Source organism: Emydura macquarii, unplaced genomic scaffold, assembly GCF_026122565.2.
Source record: "Emydura macquarii macquarii isolate MOO-44397 ecotype Brisbane River unplaced genomic scaffold, CSIRO-AGI_Emac_v2 contig_312, whole genome shotgun sequence".
NCBI lineage: Eukaryota > Metazoa > Chordata > Testudines > Chelidae > Emydura > Emydura macquarii.
In genome coordinates, this window is record NW_027130449.1 from 10,930,467 (window position 1) to 10,950,871 (window position 20,405).

The 20,405-nt window shown below is 44.4% G+C and overlaps 1 protein-coding gene across 4 annotated transcripts in view; it reads right to left on the reverse strand.

The window, feature by feature from the left end:
- LOC137164425 (alpha-1,2-mannosyltransferase ALG9) overlaps nt 1–20,405 on the reverse strand; it is an 82,131-nt gene that overhangs the window by 39,134 nt on the left and 22,592 nt on the right. For 3 of the 4 annotated variants that reach the window (XM_067565367.1, XM_067565324.1, XM_067565333.1), the window contains 5 exons: nt 18,817–18,971; nt 16,608–16,737; nt 15,194–15,341; nt 12,746–12,875; nt 6,216–6,346 (listed from right to left, as the gene is read on the reverse strand). In XM_067565367.1, the coding sequence (XP_067421468.1) occupies nt 6,216–6,346; nt 12,746–12,875; nt 15,194–15,341; nt 16,608–16,737; nt 18,817–18,971 (694 nt within the window). The remainder of the gene's footprint in view (nt 1–6,215; nt 6,347–12,745; nt 12,876–15,193; nt 15,342–16,607; nt 16,738–18,816; nt 18,972–20,405) is intronic. The other variant, XM_067565343.1, reaches the window with a different exon arrangement.

The following is a 20,405-nucleotide window of genomic DNA, read 5'->3' on the forward strand; positions in this document are numbered from 1 at the left end:
ATTTTAGCACAAGGTGACTGGATCACTAATCTTGCATTAAAACTATTCTACAGTGGAACACACACACACAGACAAGAACAGGAGTGCCTGGAGCTAACAGACGGCTCAATCTAAAGAGCTGGAAAATATATGCTCCTCAATTGGGAGCTTTAATATATTTCCCCTTTTCTATGCCAGAATGGCAGCACTCAGCCAATACAGAATTAAATGGACCTGGACAAAGCAGCTGCCTGAGTAGCATAATTAGTTGGTGGCCCGGAGTGTTCTCTAATTCAATTAGCAGCACCATTTATCAAAGCGAGTTGAGATTTACATTTGTACTTGCTGACGTCAATGTGAGAATCATAGCGAGTCCCAGAAGCCTGCAGTTCAGCAGGCATGAATTGAGCTACTGGGGTCATTTATTTTCAAAGAATAAGAGCTGGAGTTGGAAGGGTTTTTAATGTGCCTCGCTCCATGGCCCAGCACTGCAAACCTGTATTCTGAGCTGACTGCTGCTCCCCTCACAGCTCAGCTGGAGGTGATGCTTTTTTTTTTTTAAGCTGCATTTTAATCATGCCTTTTACACTTACTTCACGTTTAGCAAGGGCTGCTTTGGAACAGTTTGTGTGGAAGCACATACTGGATTTGATACACGTGTCATCACAGTGGTCTGAGGGCAGGGAACATGCTCAGAAATGAGTCGGTTGGGTTTATAAAGGAGGTTCCTGAAGCACCTTCTCTGACCCCATGCAGAGACAGGCCTCTGTGCACATGTCTACACAGGGGCTTTTCTGCACAGACTTCCCTCAAAGGCACTCAGGCTTGCGAGATTTTACACATGTAGAGTTTGCAGGTGAAACCTAAGCAGCTCCTCTTTGGAAACAGCCCATAACTATCAACAGTCCTGCTTGAGGCGATCAATTTATAACCAGAAGATTTTAAACCCAGCCCGATCAGGAGAACACCACCCTTTGGCAACCTCCTAGGCAAGATGAGACTGAGCACAGCACACCCATGTAATTCCTGTCACCTAAACAGATTCATCAGCCAGCTGCCTGCGCTGCCCCTACCTGGGAAACCTGTGACTTCTGCCAGTCACAAGTCCCTTCAGGGCAGGAGGGTGGTTACATTAGATTCTTTTTAAGCTTTCTACAGGGGCATTCATCTAACCTGCTGGCACTCCTAAAACCTACATGTTGCTGCTCTTCCTGTATGGCCAAGTTCCCAGTTCTGATAATTACCCTCTCAACTGCGGGAGGGACGGCATAAATTGGATTTGTCACTTCAAACCAAAGAAAAAATTCTGTGCCTTCAGGAACAATTGAAAGCTTTTCGCCACCAGGGAGGATGCTGGCACCCAAGATAGTAGACCTGCAGGATCTGTTGCAGCACTCCCAACAGCACTAATTCACAGGACTGTTTAGAAATCATGCACTGCATGCATGGAATGGTCCCTTGGTGCATTGCTCTAGTGCCTGCAGAGCCATTTGGGTAACATGAGACTCTTGCTTTGCTATTCAGATCTGCTCCACAGCAGGGTTGGCAATCAGCAAGATGAAGCATAGTGTGTCCCAGGCCAGAAGGGGCGAACAAAGGAAAGGTCTGCTTAACAGCAAGCAATGTAGCTGCAGAGTTACAGGGAGCAGGACCCACCAGGAGTGCCCTCTTTGCAAAGGGGAAAGTGTAAAATGGATGCTCCAGTCTCCACAAACGGCAGCAGAATGAAGGGACCACGCCTGCACTGGGGCAAGGTAGAATGTACTCCATCTCTTGGAGACATTCAACCCTGAGCAGATAGATCAGCCACCTTATGTTAGCAATTAGCTCCCCAGTCAGCTGGTAACAATCCAGCTCCAGTCCTCCTGAAATGAAATGAACCAAGAGCAAAAACATGGTGCTTCCTAGCCTCTTTACTGATATTATAGTGAATGCCTATAGTTTGAACCAAACAATACTATCTACCTAATGAACATATCTGGGGCAGTGCTATCCTTTCCACTGTACAGATGGGAAACTGAGGCACAGAGGCTAAGTGATTTGCAGAGCCGGGATTTGAACCCAGCTCTTGCAAGTTCCAGTCAACACCCTAGCCCCTGGACCATTCTTCCTCTCTGAGCCTTTTCCTGCCAGCACACTAGGGCCTGGCCAACGCAACAGGGTCCTGATCTCAGCTGGGACTTCTGGGTGCTAAAGCGATACAAGTAAATAATGCCCTGACTGGGGAATGGGGCTAGTATGCCTAGTTCATCTCTGTGCTACAAGCACTTGAGTCAGCTCTGGAAGCTTTGCAGAGTCCAGATTTGAGTTTAGCATTGCCCTGGTCATGCAGCCGTGGTTCAGAGCCCAGTTAGAATGTTTCCATCGGATTCAGGCTTTTGGATTTCTACTATAGTGCCTGCATCAAGAGCCTCTGTGGTGTTCAGATTCAGAACAGCATGTGAAGTACTTCAAAACTCCTGGGAAGAGTACAATGCAACCAATAATGAACACCAAACTCGTTGGGGAAGGGTACTGGAATTGCTAGCTACTACACTCAGACTCTTCTGAATGAGCTCCTCCACTGCCCACTCCCTCCTTCATTTGCATGACACACTCTAGCCGCACAGACTCCCACACTCTAAAGTCCACTTAATTGGTGGGAGAGGACAGCCTGGCACAGTGCATCCTGAAACATGTCAGCCATCAAGGTGCACAGCAGGCATGCAAATCAGACCTGCTGCTATGGCAACCTGGCCTCCTTCGCACGTAAAGGCACTGCACCGCCTTTCTGCTCAAGCTGTGAGACACTGATAGGGAACAGCGTGGAGAATTTCAATGCAGCAAGAGCGCAAGCAAGAGAAGGGAGGCTGCCCAGAGACACACATGGGGCCAAGACTCCCATTGGCTGATTATTTCTGGTCCCTCCTCAGTCTATGCTATAGGTATCCCTGGCACCACTGCAGTCCCCTTCCAAGTGAAAAGTTCAATAAAGGCAGTGGGATTCTTTGTTACGGGGTGAAGGAAGCCAATACCCCCTTTCTCCCTCCTCCCCCCGCAAGCCTTAGACAATCTGTGCCTTTGTTCTAAACACTCAGTGACTTCTCAACTAGGGAGTGCAGGGTCTGGGCTCAGGCACCTGTAGAAGTGCCAGAGAGAGAAGAGACTCTTATTTTACCTGCCTCAAGAGGGCCCAGTCTATTCTTTGTTATTCTGTAATGTTACCTGCTAAAGAGATTGTGAAACGCGGTTACCGTGCTCTAGAGCTTCTTGGGTCCTGTGGCAATGTCACAAGAAGTCGCACAGTGAGGTGCTGCCGTTCCTGTACTATGCCATGCCGCCCCTCCCAGTGGAAACACATACCACGCTCTCCCATTGCAAGCTGCACACAAAGCATCATTCGTCAAATAGCAGTGACCGATGTTGGAACTGTCCAAATGAGTTCCCCAGGATAAGATCAGAGCTCAGGCATCCCATCTAGTTTAAAACCCTGAACAGCTGACTGATCTGACACCCAGCCTCTGGGCTGCCATGCCGTATGTCTGAGTTTGTTACTTGTCCCCGGGTGTCGCACGGTGGCTGGCCCTTGGGATTAAAATAGACCCAGAGCCCTGATGACAGAGCAGGTGCTCCCAGTTGAGCCAATTAAGGGGACGGGCCTGCCCTCAGGCTATAATGGATGCTAGCGAGTTCAGCGAGGGCAGAGCTAGAAGGGGCTGGATGGAAAAATTTGTTTGTTTTGGAGCTTTGTTAATTTCATAAAAAACCCAGACCCTTTGGGGAAGGAGAAAACAGAGGCAGGGCACTCCACATCACCCCTGGTCATAAGGGGTGCTCAGAAGGTGGCCAGCCCTGTTACATTGGGCAGCAGCAGCTTCTCGTCTCCTAGAAAAGCCTCTAGAAGAGAAGAAAGGTCTGTCACTCAACAGCAGGCCCTTCTGATGAGCCCCCCGCACACTGATATTCATGCCAGATAGGGTGAAGCCACACCAAAGAGGCTTGTGGAGTGAAGTTGGGAAATTCTAAGGGTCCTGTCAGCGTCCCCAGGAAAAGGGAAAATAAAGGAGGTTGAATTTCATAGAGCAACTAATGCAAAACACTGGGACAGTCTCTGTAGTGAAAATATAGTGCTACAGCTCAACTCATCGGACGTGCATCGTGCTAAAGAAGCAGATCTTCGGCTTGGTGCCTACAGATCTTCACCCTGGTTTCAGACAGTGACGCAACCTCACTAAACACTGGAGGCAGGATCAGGGGTGAAAGGGCATAAGACCCAGCACATCCCCAGCATAATAAAAAGATTTTCTTTTTGGGGGGAGGCAAGGGGAGTGGAGAGATGTGTCCCGTTCATGCCCTATCACTGGTCACACCTAGGGGTCAGCCTTCATCAGCAAAGGAACATCATATACCTCCCCCCACAGCTCAAAGCGCAGATGTCCACTTGTCTTCTTTCAGGCCGAGGTAATGAATGCAGGAGTAAAGAGATCAATCTGTAAAAGCAACATCCTTTCAGCAGACACGCAACAAGCCCCTTACAGGATGCCAGTGCATGTCTCAGGAGTTTAATGGGACATGGAGGACTACACGAAGCAGAGCTCAGGACTCGCTACAGCTCAGCAATGCTTAGTTTTGGCAGGCGCTGCAGGGAGAGGAGGGAACAGCTTTTGCTAGGAGCATGGCTGTCCAATGGATGATAATGGCCTGACCAGCCCTTACTATCAGTGAGTGCAGCAGCCATAGGAGCAAACCTGACTCATGCTTTCCCCAGTGGAGAGGCTCCAGGATCCTGGCTGATTCAGATGCAGAAGTGCCAGAGACTGATGAGACACTGATATTTTGCCCGCCACGAGAGGACCATGTTTAACCCATCCAAGTGGGAAATATTTTATTGCTGGCATCAAACAAGTGCAAACTGGTGCAAAAACCTAAAGGTGCCACGGTGCAGACTGTTTCTTACTGTGCTTATGTACAGCACCTAGCACCAATCTCAGGTAGGGCCTCTAAATGCTATTATAATTAAAAATATTAATAGAAACCACTGACAAACCAAGACATTCCAGAGCTGCCTGTGACACTTATGGCTCCACTGAAATTATTCTCTTATCTTTACTTTCATCATGCAGTCTACCAGCCAGTCCTGTATGCCTCAGAAAGTGCCCCAACAAATAATACCAGTGGTGGAACCCAGGATCCTTTAGACATTCATCTGGACCTAGTGCAATGACTTTGACTTCAAAGGGCATTAGATAACACCCTGTAAGCTTATTGGTTCAACAGAGGACAGCAAAACAAGATAGCTCTGAAACACCTGAATGTGGCTTTGAAGTAGAACTGCAAATGTATCTTGACATGCTCAGTGGTGGAGAGATGAGATAAATTCCCTGTGAGACTTTCATGCAGACACTTCTATCGACTCGTTAGTTACAGTCTCACTGGCCCACAGTGGCACTGCATCATACAGAGGTGCGCAGGGCAGATGAAGCTCATGAAAAGCCTTGCCGAGAAGCAAAGCACTACTGCTTTATAATCAGCAGATAAGGAATGCAAGAGCCGCTACTGGGAAAAGCGCATTATTGCAGCTCCCATTACCCAGCTGCATTAGTTTGGAAAATTTTAGCTTTCATCGGTCTTCTGCACCAAACCTGTCCTACCAGAGAACCATGAGACAGCATGTGAAAATAAGAGGGCACTCAATTTTTAATGGCTCTTTCCAGCAAATCCCTCTTCCCCATAGCATGACAGTTGCCTTACAACACCTTTAAAAAATAAGTAACCAAGGATCATTTAGAACAGGGAGTTGCTGACCCATAGGGATTGCATGTTTACTTTCAACCTAATATAACCAAATGGATCCCACCCCAGATAAGAGTGGAGGAGGCTGATTTTATTCTAATTTCTTCTCCTCCCAACAGCCTTCTAACAATGCTTGTTCAAATAAAGAAATTTCAGCAAAAGGTGGATACTGAGCTTTCATTTTTAAAATGATTTTAACCCATTAGCGTACTTCACCCTAAAGAGCAATATTGGCCATGAGCACCAAAGCTGTATTAATACCATACAGGTTTCCCCATGTAAATGCCTGTTCCCAGGCCCGGAAAGGTGCCTTTCCCAAAAGGATCATTTCAAAGTAACTCCTACCATTGCATTTCTCTTACCAGTACATGGATTGCTTCTTTCATGTGCAGAAATTCAAACAGAATTAGCTCATCCACCTGCCTGCCCCTGTTCTTCCTTCCAAAACTTGTAAAAACACTTACCTGGAAGTATCTAGGAATGGTTTGTAGGCAATGCTGACCCATTCTTCTTTGTTGGAGGAGTATCTCGGCTCCCTTGGAGTTTCAGTCGCTCTATCTAAATCCACCAGGTAATGGCATTTGGAAATGTCAATCTAAAAGAAGAAAAGAAACCTTGTTCTTTACATACTGAGATGTATTCTTCACTTCCTATCCTAAACCATTGTGTAAGCATTCTCATACACTGTTGAACTGCTACCACATTTCACCCCAAAGCTATCTGCATTTCAGTGGTGAATTAAATGTTCTTTCAAACAGTTAGAAAACTTGGTAAAGTGTTTTGGATCTATTGAGATGAAACATTTCTATAGAAATGTAAGATATTGCTGCTGCTGCCAGGGGCTGCTTCTCCAGAGCAGTATATATATATACACACCTGTGTGAGCAATTTCAAGGAGGATGGATAAGGAACTGAAGACCTCCCTCAGCTCACTTATTATCGTAACGCAGAATAAAGCGAGCATTCAGCAATGCAGCTCAAAAAAGTGCACGCAGCAATCAGAAATACAGCTCACATGAGCACAGGGGGAGAGAAATGTTTTTCAGGAGACCAGAGAAACAATAAAATGTGGAATCTGGCAACTGCATCACTCATTTATTGTTTGTATTGCAATAGTGCCCAAAGACCTCAGTCAGCATCTCTTTGACAGGCACTGTACAAATATTTAGACAACACAGTTCCTGCGCTGAATAACCTACCGTCTAAGTTAAGACAACAAAGCCTTGATTCAACACCCGATGAAGCCAATGGAAAGCCTCCCATTGACTTCAATGGGCTTTGGATCAGTTTGCACGCGAGCACAAACACTCACTGTGGTGCCACATGCATGACAACTCATCTTCATCCAGGAAGCACTGAGTCTGCCTGCTCTCAAGAAACAAGATTCTCTCCTTCAAACTCACTCTCAACCAGCTCACGTGCAAAAAAAAAAAAAAAAAAAAAAAAATCAAGCCAGAAGGGAAGAAGGACTTTAACACAAAGCCAAGGTGTTAGGAAAGCCCAGCTATCCCTGGGCGCACGCAGTGCTTGCCCTAGGTCAAGCAATGTGATTGCTCAGGGTATAAAACCCCTCCTCAAACATACGCTGCCTTTTCAGATTAATAGTGCTGCCATAACTACACAAGGGAACAGCAGGGGAAAAGCACTGAGAGACGGTGAGAAACTACAGGCGGCGACAGCGGTGGCCAAACGAAACATAACCTGTTCTCGGGGGCTCATGGGAGAGGGATCCCATCCGAATGTGTCTGAACGAACCTCCTTCCTTAACTGCACTGGGGGCTGTTAAACACCAAACCCCATCATTCACTGGATCCCCCTCCAAAGCCAGTGTAAACGTTAAAACAGGCAGGGACTGCACTCTGCTCTGAGACTGCGAGGATCAGTCTCTCCCCTCAGACAAACTCAGCCTGACCAGTGAGCATGGAACTGGAAATACCCTACTGTGGGTGTCTGGAAGAGTGCTGCTCAACTGGCAAAGCTGATTTACCTCAGAAATTACTGTGGGGTAGGTGGGCTGCCCGGGGGCAAGCTGGCTCGGCAGGGGGTGGCTCTTGGCAGCTCTGCTGTTTGCAGGAAGGCCCAGGGAAGTCGAAGTGGTCATGGAATTGTCAAGGGAGACAGAGTGTAGGGAGGAGGGGCTAGTGGCTGAGGCTCAGGTACCCTGGAGACCCAGGTTCAACTCGCAGATCAGTTAGACTCCCTGTGTGACCCTGGTCAAGTCACTGACTCTCTCTATGCCTCAGTTTCCCCTTCGTAAAACGGAGACAGCATCTCCCTACCTGACATGAGGATACAATCCATTGGTGGCTGTGAGGTGCTCAGGTCCTACTGAGGCTGCCAGTAAGAGGGGACTGAGGTTCAGCAGCAGGTAACTGCCCCTGGTGTTCTCCAGAGTAAGCCAGAGTCTGACCCCCTCCTTTGGCAACTCAGGAGGATCTTTCACTGCCAAAGCCATTTCTTGGTCATCTCACACTCCAGCACCCAACTGTGACAGTCTCCCAGCAGCTCTGCCTACATTCTACACTGTAACCTTATCAGCTTCCCACTGTACATGGAGAGGAATCCACGACTGGATTCCCTAACCACAGATACCCATGGAATGATGGCCCCTTGGGTATCCAGACACAGTGATCTCAGAGGGGCTTATTGCTGCAACCTGTCTGAGAAACCAAGGTGGGGGTGGGCTGGAAGGGAAAGATCAAGGAGTCAGTCAGGGGGAGGAAGCATCTCTGAGGGAGGATGAGTCCATTTGAAAGAGCTGGGGAAGGAAAGGAAGGACATGGAGAAGAACAAACAGCCTGGAGGGGCTCAGTAAGGTCATATTTAAAGGTAGGTACTTTGCTGCAATAATCACAAAGTTCTGGTGGGTCTGAACCGCTTTCAATATCAGTGCCTGCCACTGTAGAGAGGAAGGTCTGTATGTGGTACTCAGGGTGTTGCTGGGTGACATCCTTCTAGTGACAATTTCTTTTCCAATTAAAAGCAGCTGAACACAATCTGAACTATCATTGCTCAATAATGAACCAAAACAACACAGTGCATGAATCTTGACAATTCAGCGAAACACAAAAATAAATGATATAAGACTCATCAGCTCTTTCAGGAAAGGAGCAAATACCACAAGTCACTATAGGAGTTTGCCTTATTAAGGAGGCTAAGTGATAAACAGGGAAACGTAAATAGATTTTTCATTAATCAAATCAAAGACAAGATGTGCAATGCTGTGTTTTCAACAGCAGCTCCCCGGGAATTAACCTTCCTGAATAAACTTGGTCAGAAACAGCAAAGAGCTGGAAAATGTTGCCCAGGAAGGCTGGGTTTCTTTTTCAGTTTTAGTCCCCAAACCTGTCCTCTTCTGGGCTTTCAGCAGTGTGCTGCATCACAAGTGTCTCTTTCAAACTTTCTTGAAAGTTTTCGAGTCACTTTCTGGAACAACACTGGGATTTGAAGTAAATTTATGTTGAAAACAATTTAATTAAAAAGAGGGACCAGATGGCTCACCAACACTTGCACACCAACTGAAATTACACTGCAGGAAACTCAGCTAAGAAGAATATTGAATCAACTTCTTGCACTGTCAGTGGGGAGAATTCTAGGCCGCCAGAAATTTTTGCTTTTAGATATTGTTTTTAAAGTTATACAGAGTCGCTTTGAGAGAAACAAACTGCTGCATAAAGCAACCAGAAAATACCAAGATCTAACACTCTTCTTTTCCTGGATGTTCCCTCATAGGACTGAAGCTTCCAATGCAAAAAAGATTTCTCCGCCACAGAGTTCCCCACTACAATCCTGAGTGGCTCTTACTTTATTCTTATAGGTTAAGCTGAAGCTAAGGGTGAAATTCATCTGTGGGCAGAGGGACAGCACAGGACCTAGGCACCCTATTTTGAGGGCTTAAGTGGGACTGAAGTGGTGCATAGGCCTTAAACAGACCCTTCCCAAAGGGAATAATTTCACTCTCAGTGAATAGAGCAGGGGCGATTTTAAATGTACAACTCCCCTCAGACATTTTTAATCTGATGCAGCTGCTCTGCAAAGGGATGCAGAAGAACTGGGTTTGACCACTTCCTGAACAGCAGCAGGAGACAAAGCATGCTAAACAGGTGGAAGACATGTCACAGCCTTTTGTAATAATGCTTCAACTGCATTGCCCTTGCTAGCTAACGGATGGACTGTGGATGTTGGTCTGACCACACAGTGCAATACAGGCGCTTGCTTGCTCTACCATAGATAGAGCGGAGTTAAAATGAGTCCTGCAGAACCCAGAGACACCCTAATCATAAAGCTCAGGTCAACAACTCTAACATGTGACTGCCTCAGCCTTTGGGTCCTTGATCCTTTTCAGAAAATGGCCAGACAGTGGATAGGGAAAGTAAAAACCAAAAAAAAAAATTTTTTTTTTTTTTTTTTTAAATAAACACCACCCACACACACCCCTTCTCCGAGGTCAGGAATTTCAAACAAAGGTTCAAGCTTTTAGGCCCTTTCTATGGTACCTGCCAATACTTCTTTGTACCAGATGGTACCAATCACCTCCACCTTAACACAGTTTTAGAGAGAAATGCATTGAGGACCAATAGGGCAACTTGCATGAGTAAGTGCTACTCAACATGAGTAAAGGAAGCAGAATCAGACCCTTCGTTCTGAGTATTTTGAAAAACAAGATGGTTAAATCCCACTTCTCCCAGTCACCATAACAGAAACCTGTGACATGCTCTGTGATTTCCACACAGTTCAGCAGCAGGGATTTCCACTGGAGAATGAATAATCTAATGACGTCAACTGCACTAAATCCTTTGTCTTGTCCGTGGCTCAGACAAGCTCTTCATAAGATGTGAGCTCTCTCCTATACCTTATCAATAGACTCATCTCTCTCAGATTTACTTGTCATGCACAATTCTGGCTGCTCTTTCCAATGCTTGCTGTCTGTCTTTGGAATCTAGGCATGCCATAACTACTGATGTCCCTGTTCTGGTATTATTAGCAGCTCAGAATCAAAGATTAATTTTAAAACCCCACTTAAAATTTACATCAAGTAGCTAATTTCTGTATTTCTCAAACTGGCTGCATTGAATAAGCATATCCCAGTCTTTCTTCCTTGCATCAGAAATAACAAAATTGTAGGGTGACATTAAGAAACAACCATGAAACAAAAATGTGTTTTGTTTCATTAGTCACAGGCTGTGCATCAGCCAGCTGTCTGCGCTAAAAATATGCCAAAGTTAGAGATTTTGTAAATTAAATGCATTGCAGTAGACAGCTCCTCTCAGGTGGGAATCCGCCTCCTTCCCATTTCCAATAACCACATAATAGATCTTGAAATAACAGAGCCTGAATATCCTGCAGATTGATTCTTGCTTTGTTACCTACACAATTTCCTCTAATGTTGTAGTATCAGATTCAACCCTACTCTTGAGATCAAATCTGTAGACTCTGCATACTACCATACTGAGCCAAGATCCTCAACTAGCATAAATGAGCATGTGTGCATTGACTTCAATGGAGGTATATGGTTTACATCAGCCAAGGATCTGATCTGTTAGTCTGAGTGCTTCCCACAGTCATGGACCGCATCAAGGGCCCCCTATGAAGCGCTGAGAACGGAGGAGGAAAGGCATCATCGGCTTCTTGACAGTTCATCTTATTCCTCCCTTTTGACAAAAGGAAGGTGGGCTCGTAGTTAGAGCGGTCACCTGGGACCCAAGTTCAATTCCTGATTCTGTCACAGACCCTGAACCAGTCACTTCGCCTCTGTGCCTCAGTTCCCCATTGGTAAAATAAGGAAACTAGCATTTCCCTATCTTGCAGGGATGTTGTGAGGATAAATACATTAACAATTATGAGGCATTCAGATACTTTGGTAATGGGGGACGGGCTGGAGGGATAGATGGATGGGCCAACATTCATCAGGCAATACTCCAGGCACTCCCACTCAATGATCAGGTGAGGTAGATAAATACACACAGTTCTATGCTCAGAATTATACTCATCTTTAAAAAAAAAAAAGAATTAAAAAAAAACATTTAGCTTGGCACTCCCTTCTAGACAACATTTCAACTAAAAGGAGGTTAAAAGGTCACCTGAGCAACCTCTCAACTGCACCAATATATATGGTCACTGCAGCCAGCTGCTTGCAAACACAAACTAAAATCTCCAGCCTGACGCACAAACATCACTGCAAATAAAACATACAGACTATCACTCAGACACTATGGAACTCTATGACAGAGACAGCTAGTACCTGTATCCATGTCAATTAAATACTAGGCCTCCAAAGAACCCTTGAGGGAAAAAATGGGGGAAAGGCTGGGTGCTCAGAAAATTGATTCTGTACTTTGATTTTTAATCTGCTAAATAATTCTACAACAGGCCAGCTGGCAAGTGGTATTTTGGTTAAGTAACACAAGACAACCTGGAAAAGGAGCAAACCACCTGCATCAGTACCATGTATCTTATCAGTGGTGCAAGGATCTCATTTGTTTCAGGGGAAGCTCTGAACTAAACTCCCATTTCCTCTATTACAAACATCTTGGGCAATTTTAGTTAGTTATTTTTAATAGAAAGGTCCCGAAGTACAAAGGAAAATGTCACCCACTGCTCAATGACAAATGTGTGTCATTGGTGCAGGTGGGGAGGGGGAAGAATTTGAAAGTACTGGAATCATCTGAGCTCAGTTACCTGCGATCATAGACTACAACAGTACAGTACATCAGAAATTGTAACTACTGGGAACTTTTTTTTTTTTTTTAAATAATCACCTCAAATGAAAACTAAAAAGAAATTTAAAAATAGAATTTACACATCTAAACAAAGATTTTGTTTTGGGACACAGCCAAATGCCACTGTGAACAGTTTTTTGTTGTGCATTTGTATAGCCCTAGCACAATGGGGCTCTGATCCATGAGGAGGGTTCTGGAGTGACTACACTACTACTACTGCTGCTGTTGCTGCTGCTGACAATGAAAGACAACGATGACAAGTGTATAGCTCTTACGTATCTGGATGGCTCTTCCCTGTTTTGGTCATTCATGTCTGCAGGAATGCTCCGTGTGGCCATTGGTCCCTTGGCAAATGGTTTCGGTAACTGGCCCCTGAACTCTGATGGGATGAACTGGAGCTGCCAACTGCAGGAAACAGAAAGAAAGGGAAACCTGACATGAAACTATGGGAGCCACCAGAATTGTGTCACAAGAAAACAAAAAGCATAACTAGGCTTTCTAGTCCAGTCCTGCTAGAAAAGCAGCAATGGGTTAGACATATCACAGAGCCTGCCCTTCCCATCAAATTCAGATGTACCTAGGCAATATGATCCTGTTCACACATGCTTAAAAACCCACTGAAGTCAATGGGAACACAAAGGAAATATACCCTCACCCTTGTAAATTTCACTTACAAGATGCACTCAAACATAACAAAGGGACCATAGCTGAGCCATCAGTGGAAAGACAAGAGGAATTCCCATACATTACTATAGCTCGTGAAAGATACATGATGCACAAAGGAGAACATAAACCCACCCAGAGCCCATGTCCTACATCCAGCTTTCTCTTCCCCATTAATCCTGACAAGCTTCCTTAATGATAAAAAGAGTTACAAGATGTGGTGGGCATGGGCCAGAATGCTGTGTCAGGGAAACACACGTTGACTGCAATGACCACTCAGGAAGTCCTGGAGGGTGACTATCCAGGAGTTAAACTACATTCAGAAACAATGGACTGAAACTGGCATCAGGCCTCTTCCATTCACATTTACCTTCTGAACTTCATTTAATATTTGCAAGTCAAATAATTCTGGCCCCATCTGCTAGACCAGACCCCAAGCCAGCCAGGAGGAAGGCACTTCAGCTGGTGAAAGGAACAGCTTTGTCCAGAACGCTCTTGAATAAACACTCCAGTGGTTTCATGGAATGCAGAACTCCCAGCCACTTGTGCCCTAACAGTTTGTATTTCAGGCCTTCAACCACTAATCCCAGTAGCCATCTACTGCAACTTCTTCACTGGGGAATCACCACCTGCTGTCCACAAGCCCAGCAAAGCAATGAGATTTTTTCCCATTAAGACCATCTTTGCGAACAGACGGTACTATCTTGCTGTTCAATAAGCTAGGTGAGGGTGGGGTTTTTTATTCTTTTCACCTAAAATTAAGGGCCATTAGCTAAAATTGCTTGGCAAAACTAGCTGGGAATTTTGGGGACACATTCCCAAAGCAATACTTACTGTTTTGGTGGCTAACACCCTATACGGTTTTGAAGATATATCCCGAAGATGGACACAGAAATCCAACTGTCAGTGCCAGGAAATGAAATCAACTGGATCTTCCTGACCTCCTTTTAAGCAGCATATACAATCCTGCTCATTTCTTAGTCAGAGGCCCATCATAAGGGGGGAAAATCCCCTCCTCCCTTTACATAGGTCCAAAGATTTTTCCAAAGCAAAGGCTTTGCTTCTTAAAAGGGCTGCCCATGGCACATGAGCACTTTACAACAACAAACTCCTGTGTGCCTGGGGACTGAAAGAAGACTTTTTTCTTTTTTTTTTTTTTAAATAAAGTAAAACATAATTCAGTTTCAAGCTTCCAAACAGAATTGCTGTGAACTACAGTAAGTGAAAGTGCACCATTTCAGAATGATGAAAACTACCTTGACAGGACCCCTGTAAGAATCTGAATTGTTACCATCCATGCATGTGGGCTCAAATCCTTAATTCATTTAAAATATTTTGAAAAACTGAAAAGCAAACAAATGAGTCACTCTTTCCAATATCACTAATACATGTGACACAAGTCTGGGGGCTTGGCGGGTTGGCATCTGGACAGCTTGTGAGATGAAAACTTGTCAAACTATCCTATAAACTGCATCCTGAGAAGCATATTCTTAAAACTAATGGTTTTATGGTATTTCCATGCAGCCTGAACTTGTGTGTTAACTACATTTGATGCTTTGGATAACAAATGGAGATTGTTTATGTACACTGTGGCCTTGAAATGTTGTTTCAGTATGATAATTGTTGCCGTCGGGTCTACATAAAGTTTAAAGGAATGCAATCTGCTGTCTAACATGAGTTTCAATGCTTTTAGGGAACCTTGAACACAACACGTGAGTCCCCCAACAGCCTAGTACCTAAACATAGCCCGCAGACGTGGACAAAAATGGAGATGGAGAATTTTCATAGAAGGGATTCAGTGGCTAAAGATCTGGGGAGCGGAGCCATCGGTTGGGTAGGGCTGTTAATCTGCCTGTCATGTAGTGTCACCCCGAAGGGCATGCTTTGATTCTGAAATTATCTCCATGATATGCACATCTTGCTCTCACTTTGGCCCCAGTTCAGCAAGGTGCCTATCTTCAGGCATATGGGTTGACTTCAGTGGGACAACTCACGAGCTTAAAGCCAGGCAGCTGCTTAAGTATATTGATGAATCAGGTCCTCTATGATGAGCAACTTACTGATCTGGCAAGAGAAAGCTGCTCGGAAATCGGTACCATTCCTTCCCCACACAAACATTAACTGGCCTCCCCTCTGGCACTGTGTGAATAGTCGGATCGGTGGCAATCCTATGAAATTCCGGATACAAGTCCAGAGGTCCATGGTAGCCTAAAGAGGAGGAAGATAATGAACGAAGAGTGAAAAGGCGGGGGCGGCATTTTCATGGCTTGACTTATTTATATTTAACTGTCCCATCAAAATGCTGGCAACGTTTGGAGCACATGCTCAGCTACCCTAACTCAGGTAACCAGAGAGCACCCATCCCAATGGTATCATGCTCCGCTAATACTAACACCAACCCACATGTGATATTATAGCAAGGCACGCTTCCACATTTTTCCTAAAAAGCTGCCAAAAACACGAACATTCCTGCCCTTGTTGTTTAATAATACTTTTGATTTTATTTTAGGCCTCTCCCCACCCCCAGTTTCCACTGTTCAAGGAGTTTAGCTTAGCTACGATTATAAAAAGGGAGCTTCCACAAGGGCTTTGCTAAAGTAATATAAGTTCATGTCAATCACAAGCCAAGGTTTGCTAACCGTGGCTTAATGAACATAAAGTGATTGCTGGATGATTGTAACTAAAATATTGCATGTGCACCCAATGCAAAGAATGGGCATGTAGTAAAAATAAATAAATATTCAAACAAAGCCTCAAGTGCTTTCAGGGCCTTCTTAACGGATAGCTTCATAAATAAATAAAATAATCTACTCTAAAATGTAGTTGGACTCCAAATCCCATTTCAATACCTTGCTATAACATGGCACTTTTATCACCACTCTCCTGTCATTATTAAAGATGGCTTCAATACTACAAATACATATGCCCAGGTTTTACTTTACTCAGGTGAAAAGTTCCACTGAAGTTAATGGAACCACTCCTGGCTCCAGTTCAAGCAAGCACACACACACACAACTTTAAGCATGTGCTTAAATTCATCTCCATTCAGGAAAGCACTTAATCACACACCTAAGTACAAGCTTTACATGCCGAAGCGCTCCCCTGAGTATAGCCCCACATATAAAAGGATAAGTATATGTGTAAGTGCTGGTCTAAACACAGATATGATACCGACATAGCTATGTTGGTGAGGGTGGGTTTTTTTTTTTGGCAGATGTAATTATACCAGTACAAGCCTTAATGAGGAAACAGTTAAACTGGAATAAAGATGCCTTATACTGGTATAGCTTATCCACTGGGGTGGAGGGTTGTTGCACCTCTTTTACCATATTATATGGTTAAAGCAGAACAACTTTTATGTATAGAAAAAGCCCTAAATCTTTGCAGGATCAGGGTTTGTCTCAAAGTGAAGTCCCCTATGGAGTGTCTTGAATCTGTCTGGGTTCAAGATCTGGACCATCCTAAAACACCAACCTCTGAATAAAGCCACAGAGCGTGATAGTGACAAAAGCCCAAAGAGAAAAACCGTCACCAGAGCCAGCCAGTTGGAGGAGACGGTGTAATGCTCCAGGCGGTAACGCTGGAATACGAAGTGGTAACATTTCTGAGGGGAGAAAAAAGTATTAACGTCATTAAAACTATGATGCAGCTGAACAGAGATCCAGCCCAATGCCCCTGGTGAGAAAGCCACATGCAATGGGGATAGCAGGGGGTTGCAAACAGAATGCAAAATTTGATTAAGTAAAAGGGACACTATCAACTTGAATTTTTTGGAAACTAATTTAAAAAAAACATTTTCTAATATATCCGCTGTAACAGATGCAGCTTCCACCATCAGTGCATGTGTCTGTGGCCTCCATTTCCCAAACTCGGCTCCCCAAAAAACTCATGGAGATTCACATGGTTCAACCACATCCTTCTTGGGAATTTGGTTTATTTAAATGTTCAACTCAACTCATCACAAACACTTTTCAACCCTCTTCTCCAGGAATCTTCCTAAGGGAGCATCACAGCCCTCTCCAAAGCAGGCTTCTTGCCTAGCAATTCCCCCAACCCTCTCTTTTCTCTCTCGCAGGAGGGATTATTCACTTCCTGTCCTAAAATTGTCTCTATTCCTCTTCCATCATTTGCTTTCATCTCATAGCAGCCGTGGGATTGTTATTTCACTGTCAAGCTTGTATGGTTAGCAGGGAAGCAGTTTAAATTCTCACATGGATCCTACATACTGGAAGTAAATCAAGTGGTGTTAAAATATGCAGACCAGAGATGCACATCAGACTATCCTGCAGCCATGTCTGGCAGGTGTCCCAAACCACTGCCTTTTCAGGGGCCTTTCTACTGCACAGAGCAATTCTCAGTCAGGACTATACAACTGCTAATAATACAGAGCCTGATCCTGGGAGCATACAGCTCAAGAATTGCACATTAGCAGAGCCTGGGGGTGGAAAGAATTGCAATAGTAGGGAGTGCTGCTGCAGGTCAGGGTTATGGGGAATAGGCAGCACTGGGTAAGAAGCCAGGACAACAATAGCAGCGGGTGCTGCAGACCAGATCTGGTCTGAGGAGTGTTGACAGTGCTAGGAATGGGGCCTGGGACTGATACAGTAAGAGGTGTTGTATACCGGGGGTAGGGGTATGGGGTGGTAATGGCACAGCCAAGTGGAACAGCTGGAAGAGTCTACAATAGAGGTTAGTGACTGCATTCATGTGTATTTTCCGTGGGTAAGAAATTAATAATTTCAGGTTTGTGAAGGCTTCTGTCGATCTAGAACATTTTACTCTACAAAGTATTTTAATCTACATTTATTAAACACTTTTTTGGGCTTTTTAAAAATAGCAAGTTCCTAATGCCTAAACAATACCACTTTCCTTTTAAATAAGGGAATGGTAAAAATCTTGGATTTCAACAGGGACTTCTGAGCATCCCAGCCCCAAAGGTCAAATTTTATGGCTTTACAATGTGATCACATTAGGCGCGTGTCTGGAATTGCATCGAATGATTAATCTTTCAGAACATTTGGGCCACTGACTATTTCAGGTTGAGTCAGGGTTATTCTCACACCATGTGAGAAAATTTCTGATGAAGGGCAGTTGTGATGTTGCAGTGCTAATGCAGCAGAACACCCAAGAAATGTCATGCAGATTATTATTTGGTGGTAGCACTTGACATCCTTGGCCTGCTATGCAGGCTAGTCCAAGATTTTTACATCATTAGCACATTCTGTTCAGGCCTGTATGCCACTTGGGGAGGGAAATCTCAACAGTTCTGCTCCTGCATCACTGCTTTATGTGGATCTAATGATTCTGCACAAGTTCTCAACCAACCTGAACTGGAGGATTATGTTTAGCCAGCTGCTTTGTAAAAGCAGCAAACATGTACACATTTTAACTTTAGAACTGTTGTGTTTTTTCAATCCCAGGCTTTATGATCCATCTATGAGCCACATTCTGAAAACTCAAATCCCACTAGCTAACAATCAGAAACAGCTGACTGCACATCATCCTCTTGGAGTTACACTACCAGCACTGCAGAACTATGCAGATTACTGCAGATTACGTTGTAGCAGATGATGTTCTGCAGATGTTCCCAAGCTTTTGGACACAATGATACAGAAGTAAACTGGTAATTAAGCCCCCTTTAGGTACCAATTTATGAAATGCAGCACTTTCCACTGAAACCCACCTGAAGGGCAGAAAGAGCCACAGCTCCACAGAGACAGATGAGGGGATATATGGGAAAGAGAAACCTTTCCTCTTTGTGGGGTTGACTGAAGAAAATTATGATCCAGATGTACATAGGAGCTAGCGTAAGCCAGTACGGGCGGCCCAGATTCTGGACTGAAAGAAACATAAATCAGTCAAGGTTCATGAGACTAGTAAAATAAAGATGAGGGATTTTCCTCAGTGTTCTCTGTTCCCCCTTTCCCCCCGCCACCCCTACACACTTTCACTGTTCAATCCCAAGCAGCACCTTCCACTCCCAGCCCTATTCACTATGCATAGACACCTCCATGTCCCAGCCCAGCATGGCAAGAAATCAGTCGGGAGTGAAAGCTTGCTTAATGGATTTCTGTAGGCTTCTAATGTCCTGAAGCTCCCAGAATGTAGGGAGGCCAGAGCCCAAAATAAAGGGAAGCAGGATCTGGATAATGAGCCTATAATCAATCCCAGGAAGAAGAGAAAATCCATTATGACCTGAAACTTCTGAGCAGGTAAAAGTTCCAGGTACTTGCTTTTTACTATACTAATGCATCCAAGGATCGGAGATAAATTACGAAAATAAGTTTGATAGGAATCTAAGTGGTTGTTTAAGATACTAGTATTTCCAAAACCCTCCTTGCTTCATTACAAAAATAACTGTGCACATGAGATTTCTCAAGTGCATTCTGTGTAAAGCAGGAAGTAATTCATTCAAAAACAACAATTACCCTGAATTTTAGTCTGACTGATGAGGTTTCTCCATACAACTTTAAATCCTTTCCCCCCCGCCCCTCCCACAACCCTGCAACAGCTGCAGTATTAAACAAATAAGCATAGAGACATTTCACAGACAATAAGAACAAAGCACCCAGAAGAATGGCTCCTGCTGTTAGGTACACAAGTGTTAGGTGAGCAGCAGGAAACCTGCATTTATAGGATTTCCAACTGAGTTATGCTGGTTTCTGACAGTATGTCAGCCACATTCAAGGAACAGACCCCAGAAGCGCCCTCTAGTGTACACTTTTTGTAAGATGTTACAATATCATTTAACAGAACTCCAAATATAATCAGAGGCCTAACTGGAGACGCTGACAAAGACGCTATAGTCTGCGCCTAAAATTTAGCATGCGTCCATCCTTACGAAAAATCAATGGGGAAAAATGTGTTAGCAGCAGCCAGGTTTGAAGATGCAACCATTGGGTTTCTCTTCCTCAGTTCCCCCGCCCTCCGTTATTTTAGAAGAGCACGGTGCCAAATTGCCTGAGCTATATTGACATCCTTAGATTTAAGAGAAACCTAATATGAACTGGACAATGTTTTGTTTTTTCAGTGTAATTTATAAAGGACTTTGAAAGTCAGACTAGACTATCATAATGGTCCCTTCTGGCCTTAACAGCCATGAATATAAAACCTACCAAAATGGGGTTTAATTGTTTAATTTTGTAACTGCAGCAACACTTGACATGCCACGTCATTTGTACTAGCCTCTAGGGCAGATATATAATAGGACTAAGAATGTAAACCTCATTTCCCTCATTCCCTTATAAAGGTAAATATCTATTATTTCAAAGA